The 21278-nt window shown below is 40.0% G+C and overlaps 2 protein-coding genes across 2 annotated transcripts in view; one reads left to right on the top strand and one right to left on the bottom strand.

Moving 5' to 3' along the window:
• The window catches only part of pik3cb (phosphatidylinositol-4,5-bisphosphate 3-kinase, catalytic subunit beta), a 134005-nt gene that overhangs the window by 92187 nt on the left and 20540 nt on the right, over positions 1 to 21278 (bottom strand). The gene's annotated exons all lie outside the window — the stretch shown is intronic.
• On the top strand, positions 1158 to 9642 carry LOC108414727. Its single transcript, XM_037531247.1, has 4 exons — positions 1158 to 2198; positions 3571 to 5082; positions 5115 to 9234; positions 9620 to 9642. The coding sequence occupies exons 1-4, from the start codon at positions 1158 to 1160 to the stop codon at positions 9640 to 9642; spliced, it is 6696 nt and encodes a 2231-aa protein (XP_037387144.1).

The following is a 21278-nucleotide window of genomic DNA, read 5'->3' as shown; positions in this document are numbered from 1 at the left end:
GGAATGTGCATCGGTTGGAAAGAAGTTGTTGAAGGTATGTTTTTTTTTTTGTCCAGTGTGAAGTATATAGAATTAAATAAGTCATAGAATAATTATGTAGTTCAATGCATAAGTTTTTCCATCCATATTCATGAAAAAACAAACTACTTTCTTTCTGTGGTTTGAAGAGATCTGGGGAATTTACTTTATATTTTCTCTCCAGTTAATCTTTTCACTTTGTTAATTCTTTACTTTTTAGAAACATGACCTACACTTTCTGGGAATACCTCTCAAAGCTGGTTGAATGTTGAACGCTGAATATTGTCAAAAGATTTTTTCCCACTGAAAGGCAGTATTTCTTGATCTAATTCATGTAGATTAACTGTCCTAAACAGTTTTATTTAATCTCCAGTTGACATGTCTAATGCGCATTGATAAGCAGCTGATGAGCAAGACGTAATGGTACCAAGAACAGTTTATATGCTGCAGGGCGGTGGATCCACTGCAGCGGGGTTAATGAGCAGTGCTGAAGTGCATACTGACTGTTATGACATTAGAATCACTTGGTGTAAGTTGCAGAATATTATTTGGTCTGAAACTTGTTAAACAGTTTGTGCACATTTTCATAATTCATATTCATTTAAGCAGGACGTAACTAGCCATAGATGGACTGTGCAGTTGTGTTACTTAACTGAAAAAGTGTCGTAGCACCTATGCTTTTTAAGGAACCTCAGAAACGTGGTTTTGACTGTGTGGTATGATCAAATGCAAAATGACTACCATCATTGTCATCACATCACTGTTATCACATCACTGTTATTGACTATGTAAAAGTACAACAGGTGAAAATTGGAAGTTGTTGCTGATGCTGCTGTTCTAAGCAAGACACAAGGATGATGTGTTGGAGAAAGCTGTGCAGCATCACTGAAGAGATCTCACACACACACACTTGCATATAAGTACTAAAGTTGATATCTAGGTGTCATACTAAAACTTTTAGGTATTAATCTTTGCTTTTCCTTGAATTGGATAATAGACTGGAATGTAGTATCTTTTAGTGTACCAAATAAACTATTTTTAGATTTGGTTACTTTCCTGTAATTCACTAGCTGTAGATATATGATCACTGAACGTATTGAAAAGGAAGACCTAAGATTTCATGATGTGTGTATTTTCAGATGCCCCGTACCAAGGCGTCCCGGCGCTCGGCAGCAGCCAAGAAGAGGAAGGCAGATCGGCATGGAGGGGATGCTGATGTGGTTGTGGCTCTGACTGACGGGGTTATGCCTCCCCATGACGAAAAGGCTCTGACTGACGTTGTTCCAGAGAGCCACAGCCCACCTGCATGGCAGGTTGTTACTGTAGCTGCCACATCTGAGACTGACGGGGTTAGGCTTCAGCCCCATAATCAAAAGGCCTTGACTGACATACCCCCCTCCCCAAAAAAGCACATGTCCTCTGAGACTGACGGGGTTAGGCTTCAGCCCCATAACCAAAAGGCCTTGACTGACATACCCCCCTCCCCAAAAAAGCACGTGTCCTCTGAGACTGACGGGGTTAGGCTTCAGCCCCATAACCAAAAGGCCTTGACTGACATACCCCCCTCCCCAAAACAGCACATGTCCTCTGAGACTGACGGGGTTAGGCTTCAGCCCCATAACCAAAAGGCCTTGACTGACATACCCCCCTCCCCAAAAAAGCACATGTCCTCTGAGACTGACGGGGTTAGGTTTCAGCCCCATAACCAAAAGGCCTTGACTGACATACCCCCCTCCCCAAAACAGCACATGTCCTCTGAGACTGACGGGGTTAGGCTTCAGCCCCATAACCAAAAGGCCTTGACTGACATACCCCCCTCCCCAGAAAAGCACATGTCCTCTGAGACTGACGGGGTTAGGTTTCAGCCCCATAACCAAAAGGCCTTGACTGACATACCCCCCTCCCCAGAAAAGCACATGTCCTCTGAGACTGACGGGGTTAGGCTTCAGCCCCATAATCAAAAGGCCTTGACTGACATACCCCCCTCCCCAGAAAAGCAACTGACTCAGAGTCTTCGGACTTTGAATTCTGGCAATGAGTTTGGCAATGAGTTTGGCAATGAGTTTGGCAATGAGTTTGGCAATGAGTTTGGCAGAGCGATTGGCAAAGCGATTGGCAGAGCGATTGGCAAAGCGATTGGCAGAGCGATTGACAATGACCTTGGCAATATCAATGAAAATGTACATAATGCATGTCATCTGTCTGTTGAATTTCCTCAGGAACCTACTGTGAGAGGCTCCTTCCATCAAGGACATCCAAGGTTTGGTGTTAATGCGAATAAACAATGTGTCGCTAACAGTGTCACAGCCGTTATGATGTCAAGAGTGAAGAACGTGCTGAGCTGGACCACGAGAGACCTGGATGACGTGCTGCTGAATGGAGACCGACGCTACAGTAGCATTAGAGATGCAGGTGTAATTCATGATGCGTCAGGTTACCTGTTAGTTAGAGACTTGCCTACAGAGCTTTCACTGCATGGTCACAGGTTTGAACTGCACTATAGTGATGACATGTTTGTGGGGCTGTTTGGAGTTGGTGAATATGGGGAAATGCAGGGTGTGTATATGTCACATGATGAAGCTGTAATAAGAGTGCTGTCGCAGTTTGATGCTTGTTTGTTTACTGTGAATGTCAATACATGTGCTATCATCAAGCAGGGCTCGTGGTTTGTGCTTATTGACTCGCACGCACGAAACGCACACGGTGAGGAGGAGGATGGAGATTCAGGTACGAGTTTAGTAGCATACCTAAACTCTCCTAAACCACGTTACCATTCAGGTGGGTGACGTTGCACAGCGCGGTGTAAAGCGGTCCAGGGGGCAGTTCCTGTACAGTGACGCAGTGAAGGGTAAACGGAGAGCACCTGATGCTGAAGGTGTGTCTGTTGTAAATAATGAAAGTGAAGTCTCGGCAGATGATCGAGCTGAACGGTACAGCCGCAGCGCGGAGCCGCTCGTCAGCGACGTTGTGTTGATCGGAGAAACGCAAAGTGAAAGTTTCCGGTTCAGTCCTTTAACAGCGCAGCAGCAGAAAAGCCTTTGTGTACGACACGGCATTGTGTATGTTGAACATGGTCATGTAGACGTTACAGGCGCGGTTTCAATAGGAGAACCTTGCGAAACACAAACTATAGCTGGGGATGGAAACTGCTTTTTCCGATCTTTAGCCTTTGCGGTAAGTGGAAGTGAGAAAGAACACGCGAGAAGCAGACGGGCTGTCGTTAAACATATGATACAAAGTGAGTCCAGGTATGTGAGCTGTATCTGACAGCAGTACTGCTCTGTAGCCAATTATGTAGCTACTTCACGGATGAAATACGTGGGAACCTGGGCTACTGAAGTGGAAATGCAAGCTTCTGCTGATCTGCTGGGTGTGGATATATTTACCTACACTGAGAATAAATGGCTGAAATACTCAACATGCCATCATAGTCCACAACGTTATGATCAGGGAGCAGGAATTTACCTGAAACACTGTAATCAGTGCCATTATGAAGTGGTCACATGTGTCAAGTGGAATGGTACAGAAACCTGTGCTAGTCTGTGCTCACAGTACCGCAACTACACATGCCCAACCGCTTCAACCCGTCACGAATTTGCAAGACGGAAAAAACAATACGAGTCAAATGAACAGAAAAAGAAGGAAGAAGTTCAGAGAAGCTTAAAACGATACTATGAGGATGACATTTACAGAAGCTATGTCATGAAAAGGAGTGCTGATGAATACAGAACAAATGAGCAGTATAGGCAACAGAAGAAAAACCTGAGCATCAACAAGTATGCTACAGACCTAGAACACAGAGAACGCGTCAAAGAACTGAGTGTAAGCAAGTATTCCACAAACCTGGAACACAGAGAACATGTGAAAGAACTGAGTATCTGCAAATATGCCACAAATGAATGTCACAGGGAAGCTGTTAAAAAGCACAGTTTTGAAGCGTACCATACAGACCCTGAGTACCAAGCAGTTAAGAAACACCGAAGTTTTGAAGCATATCATACAGACCCTGAGTACCAAGCAGTTAAGAAACACCGAAGTTTTGAAGCGTACCATACAGACCCTGAGTACCAGGCAGCTAAGAAACACCGAAGTTTTGAAGCATACCATACAGACCCTGAGTACCAAGCAGTTAAGAAACACCGAAGTTTTGAAGCATACCATACAGACCCTGAGTACCAAGCAGTTAAAAAACACCAAAGTTTTGAAGCATACCATACAGACCCTGAGTACCAAGCAGCTAAGAAACACCGAAGTTTTGAAGCGTACCATACAGACCCTGAGTACCAGGCAGCTAAGAAACAAAGCAGTGTGGACAGGTATAAAACAGACAGCTGTTATGCTAATGCCACTAAAGTCAGAAATGTAGAAAGACGGAATAATGAAGTAAAACGAAGGAAAGAAATAGAACATGTTACTGAACAATTCAGACAGAAGATAAGAACAGGACCTGAATATGTGTGTTCAGTGTGTCATCGAATACTGTTCAAGAAGCAAGTGCTAAAATGTAAAAAAGAAGATTTTCTCAAAAGACCCCACATTACGTCAGTGGCACAAAAGTGTATTACAGATACCTATTTACATACATGCAATGACACCTGCACAGCTGACTGCACAAAGAAAACTGGCCCTGCAGGATCACTCTGGATTTGCTACACATGCCAAAGAAAGATTCTAGGTGGTAAAATGCCAGAAGACAGTGTTGCAAACCATCTTTCACTAGAGCCAATTCCTCCTGAGTTACACAGATTAAATTCTCTAGAACAACATTTAGTTGGGATGCATATTCCATTCATGAGACTTGTGTGTTTGCCAAAAGGAGGGCAAAATGGTGTTCATGGTCCTGTAACGTGTGTACCATCTAACATTACAGATGTAACCCAAGTTTTACCAAGATCAGAAAATGCTGATCTCATGATTCGAGTGAAACTAAAAAGGAAATTAACATATAAAGGGCACTATGAATATGAATTTGTGCAGCCAGAAAACATTAAGAATGCTTTGATGTACCTCAAAGAGCATAACAAATTCTACAATGATGTGCAATTTAACAATGATTGGATTAAAGTAAAGCTGAAGAGCACAATGATGAATGTGAGGAACATGTCAATGAAGACAGCACAGACAACAATTTTGAAGATGAGAACATTGATGAAACTCTACATGACAGACAACAGCATGGTATGTTTATGGATACATGCCTACAACCTGTGGATATAGCTCAGGAGGTTTTAGATCAACACTTTGATCAAATAATGTCTCTGGCACCTGGAGAAACCAATAACCCAGTGACGCTTCTAACTGATGAATCTAATGAGGCTAAGTGTTTTCCAGTTCTTTTTCCAAAAGGCACAGGCACTTTTCATGATAACAGGCCAGAAAAACTGACATTGTGTAGATATTTGAATACAAGAATACTCAATGCTGATGGACGATTTGCAAAAAATTTAGACTATTTATTTTATAGTCAGTATTTATCAGAGTTACAACAGATTGTATCAAATGTATCAATTGCTGTGAGGAAAGGTCATGACACACAAAGACAAACTCACATTACCTCAGAAATGTTGACAAACAAAGAATCACTACAGAGGATTTTGAATTATGATGAAGGCTACAAGTTCCTCAAACCCATAAGAGGCACCCCTGTGTTCTGGCAAAGTGTTCAGAAAGACTTGTTTGCTATGGTGAGGCAGCTGGGTATTCCTACATGGTTTTGTTCATTCTCCTCTGCTGACCTGCGATGGCCTGAACTACTGCAAACAATCCTGAAACAAGAGGGAAAAGAAGCAGCAATTGATGAGCTTGACTGGTCAGAACGATGTGCTCTGTTGAAGACCAACCCAGTGACAGCTGCTAGAATGTTTGACCATCGATTCCACTGCTTTCTCAAAGATGTGATTATGTCTGAAGCACAGCCAATCGGTAAAATTGTGGACTACTTTTACAGAGTTGAATTTCAGCAGCGTGGCTCACCTCACACTCACTGCTTATTCTGGGTGGAAAATGCTCCTCAGATTGATAAAGATGAAGATCATGAAGTTGTAGCATTTGTTGATCATTATGTAACATGTGAAATGCCACCAGAGGATGACAAAGAAATGCATGAAATTGTCTTAAGTGTACAACGACACAGTAAAAGACATTCAAAAACATGCAAAAAAAAGGGAACAACCTGTAGATTCAATTTCCCACGTCCACCGAGTAACAGAACATTTATAACAAGATGTACAACTGATGATGCTAAAAAGGATAGTGATGGGAGTTGTGACAAGGAAAATAATTCATCAAACATAATCAGCCCTCGAATAGAAAAAGATTTAGCAGAGGCAATTGTGAAGAAAGTAAAGGAAGCTTTGATGAACACCGAGGTCAGCTTTGACTCTGTAGATGCTTTGTTTGCCTCACTTGGTATAAATCAAGAAATATTTGAAGCTGCTTATTTAAGGATGACAAGGAAAACCAGTGTTGTTTTAAAGAGAGCACCTTGTGATGTGTGGGTGAATCAGTATAATCGAGACCTCTTACGTTGCTGGAATGCCAATATGGACATACAATTTGTGGTTGATGCATATTCCTGTATTGTGTATATCATCTCCTACATTTCAAAAGCAGAGAGAGAGATGGGACTGCTATTGTCATGTGCTCAAAAAGAGGCTTCAAAACAAAGAAATGTGGATGCAAAACAGGCCTTGCGAAAACTTGGTAGTGTTTTCCTGCACAATCGTGAAGTTTCAGCTCAGGAAAGTGTGTATCGTCTCACCAACATGAAACTGAAAGCAGCATCTCGCAAAGTGCAGTTTGTCCCAACCGGACATGCAATCAGAATGAGTCAACCTCTGAATGTTATACAAAAGAAAGCAGAAGGCAGTGATGAAGAAAGACAGAATATCTGGATGACCAGTATTACTGACAGATATAAAAGGAGACCCAAAACTGAAGAATTTGCTAAAATGTGTCTGGCAACCTTTGCATCTGAGTACAGAATATTGTCCAAATCTGAAGGTTCATCCACAAACAGCATAAAACTGGACAAAGGATTAGGATTTGTGAAGAAAAGAACACGCACTGATGCTGCTGTGATTCGGTATGCTCGATTTTCACCCACAAAGGATCCAGAGAAATATTATCAAAGCATTTTGCAGCTCTTTTTGCCTCACTATTTGGAAAGTCAGTTGAAACCGTCCTATTTCAACACATATCAGGAATTTTATGAAACAGGTTATGTCAAATTTTGTGATGAACTTTGCTCAGTTAAACTGATTGTGGATTCAAATAGGGCAATGTTTGAAAAAGAAGCTGACATCATAGACCAGGCTCAAGAAGACCTAGAGATGCATGGCCCAATGGAAGATGCATGGGCAGAAATCTGTCCAGAGAGTGAAGGTGAACGTTTAGAGTGCGTTGCCAGCAGATCGGATCAAACAACAGATATGGATGAACACAGTGATGTCATACCAGACCTGCTACCAAAATCAAGCTGTACATGGCAAGATAATCCTCACTGTATGCCAAAGCAGCAAGCAATGACTTTGATTCGTGCACTTAATGAGAAACAATCTGAAATATTTTATAAAATTCGTCAGTGGTGTTTACAAAAGACACGTGGTGAAAATCCTGAACCTTTTCAAGTATTTATATCTGGTCCTGGTGGTGTTGGAAAGTCTATGCTAATTAAGGCATTACATTATGAAGCATATCGCATCCTGTCTCACTTGTCAGATAATCCTGATGAGATACATGTGTTATTAACAGCTCCAACGGGTGTTAGTGCCTACAACATTGATGCTGCAACAATACATACTTGCCTCTCCATTGGAAAAGATATAAAGTTACCTTATCAACCACTAGGAGATGATAAAATAAACTCCCTGAGATCTAAACTGGGCAACCTGCAGATTTTAATAATTGATGAAATTTCAATGGTCGATCACAAACTTCTTGCTTATGTTCATGGTAGACTGAGACAGATCAAACAAACAGGGGATTATTCACCTTTTGGAAAAGTTTCAATCATTGCAGTTGGAGACTTTTATCAGCTTGGTCCTGTAAAGGGAAAACCTCTGTACACTGAACCTACAGGTGTGAATCTATGGCAGAATCATTTTGCTTTGGCCGAGCTCACAGATATTATGAGACAGAAAGATGCAGAGTTTGCACAGTTACTCAATCGGTTAAGGAAACGCAAAAAAGGTGAAGTTTTGCCAGAACAAGATATTAATATGTTGAAACAGTGTGAAACAGGTGAAGGAGCAGACAGTACTGATCTCCATATTTATGCAACTAATGAAGAAGTTGACGACCACAACAGGCGTATGTTACACAGAATGTGCTCAGATACTACTGTCATTCATGCCCAGGATTTTGAGAGGATTGCTAAAACTGGTCGTCTGGAAAGGAAACATGGACATCATGCCACAGTGCACAACACATGTCTGACTCAGGCACTGCATATAGGTGTCAACGCACGTGTAATGCTGCTTAAAAACATTGATGTTTCAGATGGACTTGTAAATGGTGCATTTGGTACAGTTAATGAAGTATGTTTCAACAATGATCTGGATTTTCCATCAAAAATATATGTTACATTTGACAATGAAAAAGCTGGTAAAGCATTAAGAGCAAAACATCCTGGCTTAAAACCTGGACTGACAAAAGCAACATCAATCCAACCTGAAGAAGAGAGAGTGACAAACAATGGTGGCATACGGCGTCAGTTCCCTCTGAAATTGGCTTGGGCATGCACCATTCACAAAGTACAAGGCCTAACTGTGGAAAAAGCTGTTGTTTCACTTAAAAAGATATTTGCTGCAGGACAAGCATATGTGGCTTTAAGTCGTGTAACCTCTCTGAAAGGACTCATAATACAAGATTTCAAAGAAAGTGCTATATATTCAAAAGCAGATATTGACACTTTGATGCAAAGCATGCCTGCATTCATTGAACCAGTGATAGAAACAGCACCATCTCAATCATCATGCAAAATTCTACTACACAATGTTCAAGGACTAACATGTCACGTCGAAGATATAAGACATGACAGAAGGTACATGGAGGCCGATATAATTTGTTTAACAGAGACGTGGTTAGAATCACACAGCCCCAGCAATGAAGTGCAACTTGCTGAATTTATGTTTCATAGTCAACCAAGACGTCTTTCATATGATACAAGTGAAGCACTTTTTGCTGATCTGAAGGAGCAACAGCATGGTGGTGTTGGTGTGTATTACAGAGAGCATATTAGTTGCAGTATTGAAAATGTACCATGTCTGAATATCGAATATGTGCTCTTCAGTGTTCCCCATCTAAATACAACAGCAGCAGTTTTGTACAGACCTCCCTCCTACAAGCTGAGGATTTTCCACAAGAAGCTGACAGATTTGATCATTTATATGAACAGTTTCTCAGGAGGGAAAATAATCATGGGAGATTTCAATGAAAACTATTTTGTAGCACATTCAGTGAGTGAAATCATGGAATATTATGGATTTACTCAAGTTGTAAAAGAGGCCACTACTGAAAATGGCAGCCTGATTGATCACGTTTATATCAAAGATGTTGTCAGTGATTGTGTTAATGTTTCTGTTATGCCAACATATTTCAGCTGTCACGAATGCGTTGTATTGAATGTCTTTTACTGACTTCAGCTAATTGCCATGTCTCTAAGCAATTCACTTTAGCAATGTTGTTACCCATCAAAGTCTGTGTGTATGTGGGGGGGGGGGGGGGGGGGGCGTAGGGGGTTATAGGGGTAAAATCAAAATGGATGGCCCCTGTGGGGATGGATTACAGCTGAGGTCAGGGATGTGGGAAGTGTGGGTGCCCCTGATTTAACCATTGCAATTGTTAAAAATAATAATAATATTAACTTCATAATAACGATTAAATCTGCAGTATCTGCATTGTGTAAGTCAACACTGTACAGTCATTTACAAAGTGTTGGCCGCTTTCAGGCCTTACAATTTCAGCACCCTTAACTTAAAACACCTTCCCCCATCCCTGGCTGCCCTGTTAACTGGTTCTCAGCACAATTAGACACATCCTACTTCAATCATATGAATTCTAATTTTATTGTAATTAAATCTAATTTCGTATTAATTTTTATTTTAATAAAATTAAATTTTTATTATTAAAGTTTTGCATGTAAAGAAGTGTGCTGTGTCGTGAACCAGTACAGGGCGCCTCAGCTCTTCCAGGGTTTCTTTTTTTGCTGAAGTTTTTAAAATGAGCTATGTGTAGGATATATCCATATTTGCATGAAAAAAATCTAATAAGACCTAATTTAAATTGATTTAAATTAATTTAATAAATACATGCACTAATACAAGCAGCTTTTAAAAATCTGTTTTATTGTGATTTTTTTAATTCTTTGTATCTTTTTGCAATTTAAGTTGTTTAACTTTTTGATTTTTAATTATTTATGTCACTTTTGATCAATTTTGAATCATCTACATGTTTCTTTAAACAACCTTTTTGTTTTTTATTTTAAATATCAAAATACTTCTATGCTTATTACTTTTAGTAGTCTTTTTACATACTGAAATACAATTGAACTCTATTATGCAATTTTAAACTTTTCTACTTTTGAAATGTTGCTATATATTGACAAGGTGTTAACATTTATCTCTACTAAATATTATCCACTTATATAAAAAGCTGCACATTTTCTCTGCATATGACCAAAGTTTCCTTATATTCATATTACTCACTATTAATAGTTCCTTATGTCAACATGCTTATAAAAGATCATTAAAAGAACACTGAGGAATTTATACCTATATTATGACATTAAAAATATTTTAAATATCATTATTTTTTACCATGTAACGAAATACTAAAAATAAGATTGTTATGATACCTGACCATAGTTGTTTTGGAGTGAGTTCAAGTCAAGTGTCACATTACCAGCCCCACCAGTAGTGTTATGTCAACTCAATGACTGATAAAGTCTCATGAACTGAGAACACAAGATTTTAAAGAAATTTTAGACAAATTGTTCTATATGCAAATGTTAAGTGACACTTCAATGTAAAGCCTTTCTGCATTTATTGGTTCATTGTCACCCAATTAACTGCAGAAATTATACAGATAAAGATGAATTAAACAGATTTGACAGTCCTCAGCAGCCCACTCCACTTACCCCCACCCCAATAACCTGCCCCATGGACCCTGTGGATATCCATTTCACAAGCCCACCACCCCACCACCTGCCACCTCTACAGTGAGTCTCACTGCTGACCAGGTGAGAAGACAACTGAAGAGACTCCACACAAACAAGGCTGCAGGCCCTGATGTGATGTCGTCCACCTGCCTGTGCCACCAAGCTTTGTGGAATACTACAACATGTCTTCAACATGAGCCTGAGTCTCCAGAGGGTCCCTATGATGTGAAAGACATCCTACATTGTTCCTGTTCCGAAGACGCCACGACTGAGTGACGTCAAGGACCACTGACATCCCACATCATGAAGACAATGGAGAGGCTTGCCTTGGATTAGATCCGGCCCATGGTCCAGCCACTTCTGGACCCCCTCCAGTTCACCTATGAGCCCTGTCTGGGAATTGAGGACACCATCATCTACCTGCTCACCCGCGTCTACGCTCACCTGGACAAGCCAGCCAGCACTGTGAGGGTCATGTTTTTTGACTTCTCCAGTGCATTTAATACCATTCGGCCTGCTCTTCTGGGTGCTAAGCTGACAATGATGTAAGTAGATGCCTCCTTTGTGTCCTGTATTGTTGACTACTTGACTGGCAGACCACAGTATGTACACCTGCAGCACAGTGTGTCAGACAGAGTTATCAGCAACACTGGAGTTCCACAAGGAACTGTCCTCTCTCCCTTCCTCTTCACCCTCTACGTCACGGACTTCAGCTACTGCATGGACACTTGCCACCTTCAGAAGTTTTCTGATGAGTCTGCAATAGTTAGATGTATCAGCAGGGGTGATGAGGATGAGTACAGGGCAACGGTGAAGGACTTTGCCGCATGGTGTGAGCTGAAACATCTGCAGCTCAATGTAACAAAGACAAAGGAACTGGTGCTGGACCTGAGCGAGGCAAGGTGACCCCTGTGTCCATCAGGGGGTCAGTGTGGACACAGTAAACTGGACTGGGCTAAGAACACTGACACCCTCTACAGAAAGGGCCAAACTCATCTCTATTTTCTGAGATGCCTGAGGTCCTTCAACATCTGCCGGACTATGCTCAGGATCTTCTATGAGTCTGTGGTGGCGAGTGCTGTCCTCTATGCTGTTGCAAGCTGGGGAAGCAGGCTGAGGGTGGCAGACGCCAACAGACTCAACAAACTGATCCGTAAGGCCGGTGATGTTGTGGGTGTGGAGCTGGACTCGCTGACGGCAGTGTCGAAGAGGAGGGCGCTGTCTAAGCTGCAGGCCATTATGGACAATGACTCCCGCCCGCTCTACGACACGATGATGACACACAGGAGCTCATTCGGTGCAAGACTCTTTCTATCGAAATGACCACAGAATGCCACAGGAGGTCATTCTTACCTGTAGCCATTAAACTGTATAACTCCTCCCTCAATGTACAAGAACTCAGAGGTTCAATAATTTGAGCTGTTTCATACAGTATGTTTCATATTTATTATCACAGCCACTGCCACTTTACTGTATTTGCAAGAATTTAAACTTGTACATATTGCAAATTTCTCTTTTTTGTTTTGAATTATTACAGTGTTTATTCTTTTATATGAATGGTTGTAACTGTAATAACTGCAATTTCCTTCTGATGCAAGAATCTACTGTACTATGCTCAGGGACTAACATGCCTTTTTAAACATAAGTACGGCAGAGTACTAGTACGTAGCTTTCATGTAACAGCCAAGAATGATTTGTTATGTACCAAAGTATTGTACACCTTTTAGTGTACAACCTGTTTGCGGCCTTATTTACCAAAACTGAAACTTCAAATTTGCAGTGTGAGACAACTCATTGCCATGGAAAATATAGAGAAATATATCCATTGTCCTCATTATTAATGTATTACAGTGTGTTTCCTTAATACAATACTCTTTTTCAAATCTCTTTAATAAAAATAATGCAAATGTACTTGCATTTCTACTAAGTATAAAATATTTACATGACACAATGCATTTTGCATACGTCTTCTGAACTGCTGTAATGAATACTTATTTTTGCTAGTATTAAAACATGCTTGCACTCTAGTGTGCATAAAGGATACTTTCTTTCAACTTTCATTACCCCAAAACCAAAAATATTTCATACACATTGGCTAACAATATTAATTTCTTGACGTTCTGCAGGCCTGAGACTAAACAATCCATCAACTGTACATTTTTTACAGATTATTATTAAAACTTGGTGGTAAAAAGCACCAAGTTTAGCAGCTTTGCTTTTCCAGCTTGCAAGTAACTTTGTAGTCCTGCCTAATGCTATTGTAAGATGTTAATGCTTAGTATAAATGTACTGAACTGCAGTGTACATGGATAAAATTAAGACTGCCTAACTACTGTGACAACGTGATTTAGGAATATTTTTAACCATAATACTTGTAATACTCTGTGGTGATCAGGAAACAAAAGTGTGATTTAATGCTTACAATAGTGAAGTTGGGTTTAAACTAAGCTTACTATATTATATTCATGACTAGAACTAACTGTATCAAATTGTCAGTCTCAGTACAATGCATTACAGGAAGTAAAATGCACTAATGTATGCAGAAACATTCATGCCTGCTTTCTACGAATAGCATCCACTCACAGTTAGTTGGAGTAAAATATCATTGGGTGTTAGAGACGGCTATTCAGATAATGGCTAATAAAATGCAGATATTTTCAACACAATCCGACAAGCACTGGTTAAGAAAATTTTGTTCCCATTTTACAGATACTTTTATACCTGCAAACAGCAATGCCAAAAAGCATTCCAAGCTTAAATTAGCATGTTAAGGCCTAATGTAGTTTGGGACAATGAATGCCACACAAGTCCTAAGGCAAGATGGGCCTTATCTACTGAGAGATTACACATGAAAAGGAGTCAGAATTTATCAAAAGGCCTTCATGTGCTATCAATGATGAGCAGTGGTCTTTTCAAAATATACAAGCTAAAGCTTACATGTACACAGCTTTACTCAACATAGACAAAGGTTTTGACACAAACAAAAACACATTTGTGAGAGGCACCAGTGCAAGAAGCGAGTCTCAAGCTCCTCCACCTGGGCCCCACCCCTGTCATGCACTGAGGCCACTACGTTCAACCCAGGCAGCTGAACAGCTGGGGGTGGTAACAAGGAGGCGGATTGGAGATCTCTTGCTTCTTGCCCTGGTGCCTCTCACATTCGTGCCTCGCATCTGTCCGGGGAGCTCAGGCTTTGCGCTCTGCCCCCTCGCTGAGGTGTGTCGCTGCCGAGGGCTCGGGCCCCGCTTTTCTGCCGGTTCTCTCAGCCGTCATCATCGGGGCCCGGGGTGCAGGCGCATGCTACAGCATTTTGAATGATTTTAAGTGTCTTTGAAGGCTAATGCACTCCCTAAAGGCCATTCTGGACCAATATTGCAAAGCCCAGAAGAGTGTCAATATGTATAAGTATTTGAAGTTTTCAGATAATAAAAAAATAATAAAACACTGATGTGTTATATTAACTCAATCTTGCAATGCTATTGCCACCGTGATTAATTGATAGAGCAACATCATGTTAAGTAAAAACATCAACATTTTGTTAATAATTATTAACAAGTATTGCTAGACCAATTTTGAAAGGTTTGGATCAAAATCCAGACACTAAATTCAAAATTTAATTTGAATAGAACTGACATGTTGTCAGTTCATCAAAAGGCCTTCAGTGTACCTCAGCAGAGGTCTTTCAACATATTATAAGTTTGATATCAGCATTGATTAAGGACTAAAACCATAGACATTTAGCAGGTTTTGGTCAGAATGACCTTTTGACCTTTGTATAATAAGCCTTTATCTAGTGAAATCTTTGAAAAAATAAGGCAAAATACCAGACAAGCCGTACAATTTTTGACATGATATGCAATCAGAAAGTTGTTCAGGTGAGTAAACTGAGTCATATGGCACCAAGTGTGTATTGATCAACCTTGTAATAACATTGTAATAACAATTTAATTGGTTTTTAAGTGTTTTTGAGTGCTGAAGTGACATCTAAAGGCCGATCTGGACTAAACGTAGTACACACCCTAAAACTCTCAGTATGTTGACATGTTTCAAGATGTCAAATGAGCTGGCCAATGACAGTTGAGTTATAGCAAATCGAGCTACAAATACCATGACCCCAGTAATTTGCTGACTGATCCACATGACCCAGAGTAGAAAAGTCCAAATGTTTTTAATAATTATTTACCTAGAGAGGCCCCAGAATCATTCTAGACCAAATTTGAAAAGTTTGGATCAAAATCCAGAGACTAGTTTGAAAAGGAGTGTTTTCAAACAGTTATTGACTACATAAGAACTATGCACTTTTTTAACAAACATATATTGGCAAAATGATTTGTCATGATGCAGTACATTCGACACTAGGTGAAATTTGTAATAGTATTGTAATAACATGTAATAACATGATAATTTTCTGAATAGCGCCACCCAGTGGCCAAATCCGTTGAAACGTGACTGGTCGTTAGGAAGTGGCAACCTAGAGCCAACATTCAAGTTTCATGATGATTGGTCTTTGTTAAGTCTGTCAAAAGCCTTCTGATTACTGATTGGCTGATGGCAGCCTTAAATTCCAATCTCTCAAATTGTCCTTCAAGATCCACTTATACTCTATCTAGTAGCTCCTACTTGCCAAGTTTCAGCTCAATCGGATGCACAGATGCTGAGAAACAGTTAATGGGCAATGGCCCCGCCCCCTAATGACATATGCACACCAAAATTGAGACACAACCACAGAATCTGGTCCCAAATGTGCATGTCAAGTTTCAATGTAAAAGGCAGGAGCATTCTTCACATATAGAATTTTAAATTAATTATGATCTATGTCAGAAGTGTTAATTAGCATATGGCAGCCATCTTGTTCATTGAAGTCAAGATATTGTTAATAACTATTGATGAGCAGACTCTTCTGAACATTTTGATATCAGACACAGTTAATGGGCAATGGCCCCGCCCCCTAATGACATATGCACACCAAAATTGATAAGCAAACACAGAATCTGGTCCCAAATGGGCATGTCAAGTTTCAATGTAAAAGGCAGAAGCATTCTCCACATATAGAGTTTTAAATAAATTATGATCTATGTCAGAAGTGTTAATTAGCATACGGCAGCCATCTTGTTCATTGAAGTCAACATATTGTTAACTATTGATGAGCAGACTCTTCTGAACGTTTTGATATCAGACACATGAGGATTGCTTGAAAACCCTTGAACTAGTTTGCAAAAGTAGGTTTTGCATATTATGCAAATTAGCAAAAAATCTAAGTGGGCGGAGCTAAATGGTCCAAATGGCAAAGTTGTTTGGCTTGATGCAAGGAATCAGACAAAAAAAGAATTTTCACTCTAGACTTCATGGTGTAGGAGTTATGAAGCAAAACGTGTTTTGCTGCTCTATAGCGCCATCCTTTGGCCAATCGGGGTCATTTTTTGTCGCTGGAGAGATGCACACAAACTACACCTACCCACCAAGTTTGGTGTCTCTACCACTTACAGTCTCTGCTCCACAACAATTTTTGTAGGAGGAAAAAAAAAAAAAAAAAAAAAAAAAATAATAATAATAATAATAATAATAATAATAATAATAATAATAATAATAATAATAATAATAATAATAAATATAGCCGCAAGCGGCGATGAGCGGGTTCAAGCACACACAAGCAGTACCAGCCCTCCAGCAGTTTAGTCCATCAGGCGTAAAAAGGCCTCAAGCTGTTTGTTCGCAGGCAGAGTGAATAGAACTGAAAGGAGCTCAGATCATGAAAAGGCCTTCATTTGCTATAAACAGCAAGCAGAGGTCTTTACCCACATTATAAGTTTCCATTCATATGTACTGAGCTACACTGGTTTGTAGAACATAGATGTCAGAACTACCTGACCATTTCTCACATAGTACCACTTGCACAGTGGACTGGTTCAGTATTTAACCCATTGACTTGATGTAGGCCATAGTGAGGCCTAATGCAGTGATAATGGGCCCTTTAGGTGTAGAGCAGCTCAGTGAAACTGGGTCAGAATCAGTCAAAAGGCCTAAATATGATATCAGTATTGATCACGGACTAAAACCATAGACATTCACCAGGTTTTGGTCAGAATGACCTTTTGACCTTTGTATAATAAGCCTTTGTCTAGTGAAATCTTTGAACAAATAAGGCAAAATACCAGACAAGCCGTACAATTTTTGACATGACATGCAATCAGAAAGTTGTTCAGCTGAGTGAACTGAGTCATATGGCACCAATTGTTTGTTGATCAACCTTGTAATAACATTGTAATGGCAATTTAATTGTTTTTGAAGTGTTTTTGAGTGCTGAAGTGCCTCCTAAAGGCCAATCGGGACAAAAAGTCGCATGCACCCTTAGAGTCTCAGTGTGGAATGATGCTTAAAGTTTCGAGGTGATTTGGCCAGTGGTCTTTGAGTTACAGTAAATCAAGTTAGAAACCACATGACCCTGAGTCAAAAAGTCAAAATTTTTTTGATAATTCTTTACCTAGAGAGGCCCCAGAATCATTCTAGACCAAATTTGAAAAGTTTGGATCAAAATCCAGAGACTAGATTGAAAAAGAGCATTTTCAAACAGGTTTCGACTACTATAAAACTATGCACTTTTTTAATAAACATGTATAGGAGAAATTGTTTGCCATGATGCGCTTAATGTGAGTATAGGTGAAATTTGTAATTATATTGTAATAACATGTAATAAAATGAGTATTTCTTGAATAGCGCCACCCAGTGGCCAAATATTTTGAAACTTGGTAGATTATTAGAGAAAGGTGAGATATAGATAACTGTCAAGTTTCATGATCATCAGTCAATGGTAAGCCTGTCAAAAGGCTTGCTGAATGCTTATTGGCCGATGGCGGCCGCAAATTTTGATGTATATGATTATGCTTAAATTACGACTTGTATTGTCGCCATAGGATGCTGCTTGCAAAGTTTCAACTTGATGGGATGTACAGATGCTGAGAAAATGCCCTGTTTTTATTGCTCCGCCCCCTAATTACATATGCACATAAAAATTAAATGGCTAGCTCAGAATGATCTCGGAACATGGCCTGTCAAGTTTGAAATTTTTTGGCAAAAAAATGGCAAAGTTGTTTGGCTTGATGCAAGGAATCAGACAAAAAAAAGAATTTTCACTCTAGACTTCATGGTGTAGGAGTTATGAAGCAAAACGTGTTTTGCTGCTCTATAGCGCCATCCTTTGGCCAATCGGGGTCATTTTTTGTCGCTGGCGAGATGCACACAAACTACACCTACCCACCAAGTTTGGTGTCTCTACCACTTACAGTCTCTGCTCCACAACCATTTTTGTAGAAGAAGAAGAAGAAGAAGAAGAAGAAGAAGAAGAAGAAGAAGAAGAAGAAGAAGAAGAAGAAGAAGAAGAAGAAGAAGAAGAAGAAGAAGAAGAAGAAGAAGAAGAAGAAGAAGAAGAAGAAGAAGAAGAAGAAGAAGAAGAAGAAGAAGAAGAAGAAGAAGAAGAAGAAGAAGAAGAAGAAGAAGAAGAAGAAGAAGAAGAAGAAGAATCAGCACTTAAGTGCTTGAACCCTAAATATAGCCGCAAGCGGTGATTGCGGGTTCAAGCACGCTAAGGCATCCATGGAACCCCTAAAGGCCCAGGGGCCATATAGTGAATAATTATGAATTAACCTTTGATTTTAATACATGACGCATGCTCTTAAGTGTCAGTGTCCATTTAACCGGCTTATGAGGCACAAAGGGCCAAAAGGTCACAAAACATTGTAATGGAAAAACGATTCAGATCATAGAAGTAAAAAAAAAAAAAAATCACATGCTGAGATTAGTGTAGTATGTGAAATGGCTAGAGAATTGTATATATGAAGCATAGAGGTAGGCCTGTGTGTGTGTGTGTGTGTGTGTGTGTGTGTGTCTGAGTGTGCATGTCTAAATACTAGTAAAGGCCTAAAATAATTGTAATCAACATCAATAAAGATACACAAAGTGTATTTATTCATGGTAGTTTCCAGTTAAGAGGCCTACAAGGTAGTAAAGGCCCAAAACAGCTAAATAACTTGCAAGGTCGAACTGATTCAATTCATAGAAAGGAGTCACATGGTGAGATGTAGTTCTGTAGGGTGTGTGCGAGTGTGTGTGTGTGTGTGTGTGTGTGTGTGTGTGTTGTTCCAGTGCCTGTCCAGAAGCTACAATGAAGTAAAGGCCCTAACAGCTGAATGAATTGCAAAGTCAAACTGATTAAGTTCATAGAAAGGAGTCACATGGTGACATATAGTTGTGTGTGTGTGGGGGGGGTATGTGTGTGGATGTGTGGGTGAGTGTCTGGGTGTGTGAGTGTATTGTTCCAGTACCTGTCCAGTAGATGGCACTAATCGCACCACCATAATGATCATTATTGTATTAAGAATACTAAAAAGTAAACAGTTTTTTTGATGCTATAGCGCCCCCTAGTAACTCAGGGACATCAAAATTGGTAGAGTAGCTCTGAGGCCCATGGGTAACAAGGGTGCTGTGTGTGGTGGCAATCGGCCAAAGCATTTATGAGCTAGAGCTGGATTTGTTCAGAATTCGCGGTGGAATTTAGGTACCTTACATTTGATTGGCTGCTGGCAACTCGTAATGTGGAAATGTCAATTTTTTAAAATAATTATTAAACTTCAGACTCTTGTGAACGTGTGGATACCAAATATGTCAGTATGATAAAAAACCTAGGACTAGTTCGCGCTCAAAAATGCGCATGTTTTTGCAAATTCCACCTCCGCATTTAACCCATCCGTGAACACTAGTGAACACACACACTAGAGGGCAGTGAGCACACTTCCCTGGAGCGGTGGGCAGCCCTATCCACGGCGCCCGGGGAGCAGTTGGGGGTTAGGTGTCTTGCTCAAGGACACCTCAGTCATGGACTGTCAGCCCTGGGGATCGAACCGGCAACCTTCCGGTCAGAGGGCCAGATCCCTAACCTCCAGCCCACGACTGCCCCATCCCTATCAAGTTACTTTATTGTGAAAATACAGCAAATAAACAATGTCTTCTGTAAGTGGCAGACTATTAGCAATTACACACAGCATGGTTTACAAATACACACACCAAAAAAAAAAAAGATTATCAAGCAAACATTATCAGGGATACCAGAAGTGGGGGTGCCATCCGAAATCAGCACTGCCTGATTTCAGACTGCAGTTGAGCCAGCCACCTTTTGTGTAGACACAGTTAAATAAGCCGCATGTATCATTGCGCGAGTACTACACACTGAGCAGAAAGAGTCACCACACATACAGAACAAATTAAGAAAAAGGCCCTTTGTTTGTGTCAGAAGTCAATTTCACCACTTTATAAAAGGATTCAATTAAGTAGTTCATAAAACCAACAGGTCAGAGTTTATCATATTATGTACCTATGAATTAGTGATTCTACTGTAGTCTTTGGCAGCCAAAATCCATGTTTATCAACTGTATTTTAATGAAGAGTTAAGACATAGCTAAACATTATGAAGTGGTCATTTCTAAAAAAAGTAGTTAATAAAAAACAATTCAGAGTTTAATATATTAGAAATTTTTAAAATGTATTATGTTTATTGGTGACACATTGTGTTGTGGTTTTTGTATTCCCTAGCCTTGCTGTGGATATTTTTTATCACAAATAGTATCCAATGTAAGACGTTGGACTTACATGGTCAAAAAGCATGGTAGTCCTACCATAAACCTACACATCATGTTATCTTCCTGCTAAGCCTGAGTTCTCTTATGTGTTTAATTTTTCATTTTCACCAGGATCTTTTCCTTAACCATTATCTGTTTGTAGCACCAGCTAACAAGTTAGTGTACAACCCTTTCTCCCAAATGCATTCCTGTGCACTATTCCTCTATTGTTCAAAGGTCAATCTGCAAACCAAGACGACTGACTCAGCCATCCTTTTCAGTAGCAGGAGAAGGCTTGCAGTTGCCAATTCAACAATGTAGCCTTGACTCTGCCTGGTCTAGATATTTTCCATAAAGAATCTTGGTTCTTGGTGTCTGACATCACTTATTTGAAAATGACTTGTTGAAAATGACACCCTGTACTTTATGTATGTAATATTAAATGTACAGCAAATGGCCAATAATGACTCTAGACTTCTACCATTCCTCTTCCA

The sequence above is a fragment of the Pygocentrus nattereri genome, chromosome 19 (assembly GCF_015220715.1).
Source record: "Pygocentrus nattereri isolate fPygNat1 chromosome 19, fPygNat1.pri, whole genome shotgun sequence".
NCBI lineage: Eukaryota > Metazoa > Chordata > Actinopteri > Characiformes > Serrasalmidae > Pygocentrus > Pygocentrus nattereri.
Note: the sequence above shows the minus strand (reverse complement) of the source record. Positions and strands in the feature narration are given on the sequence as shown.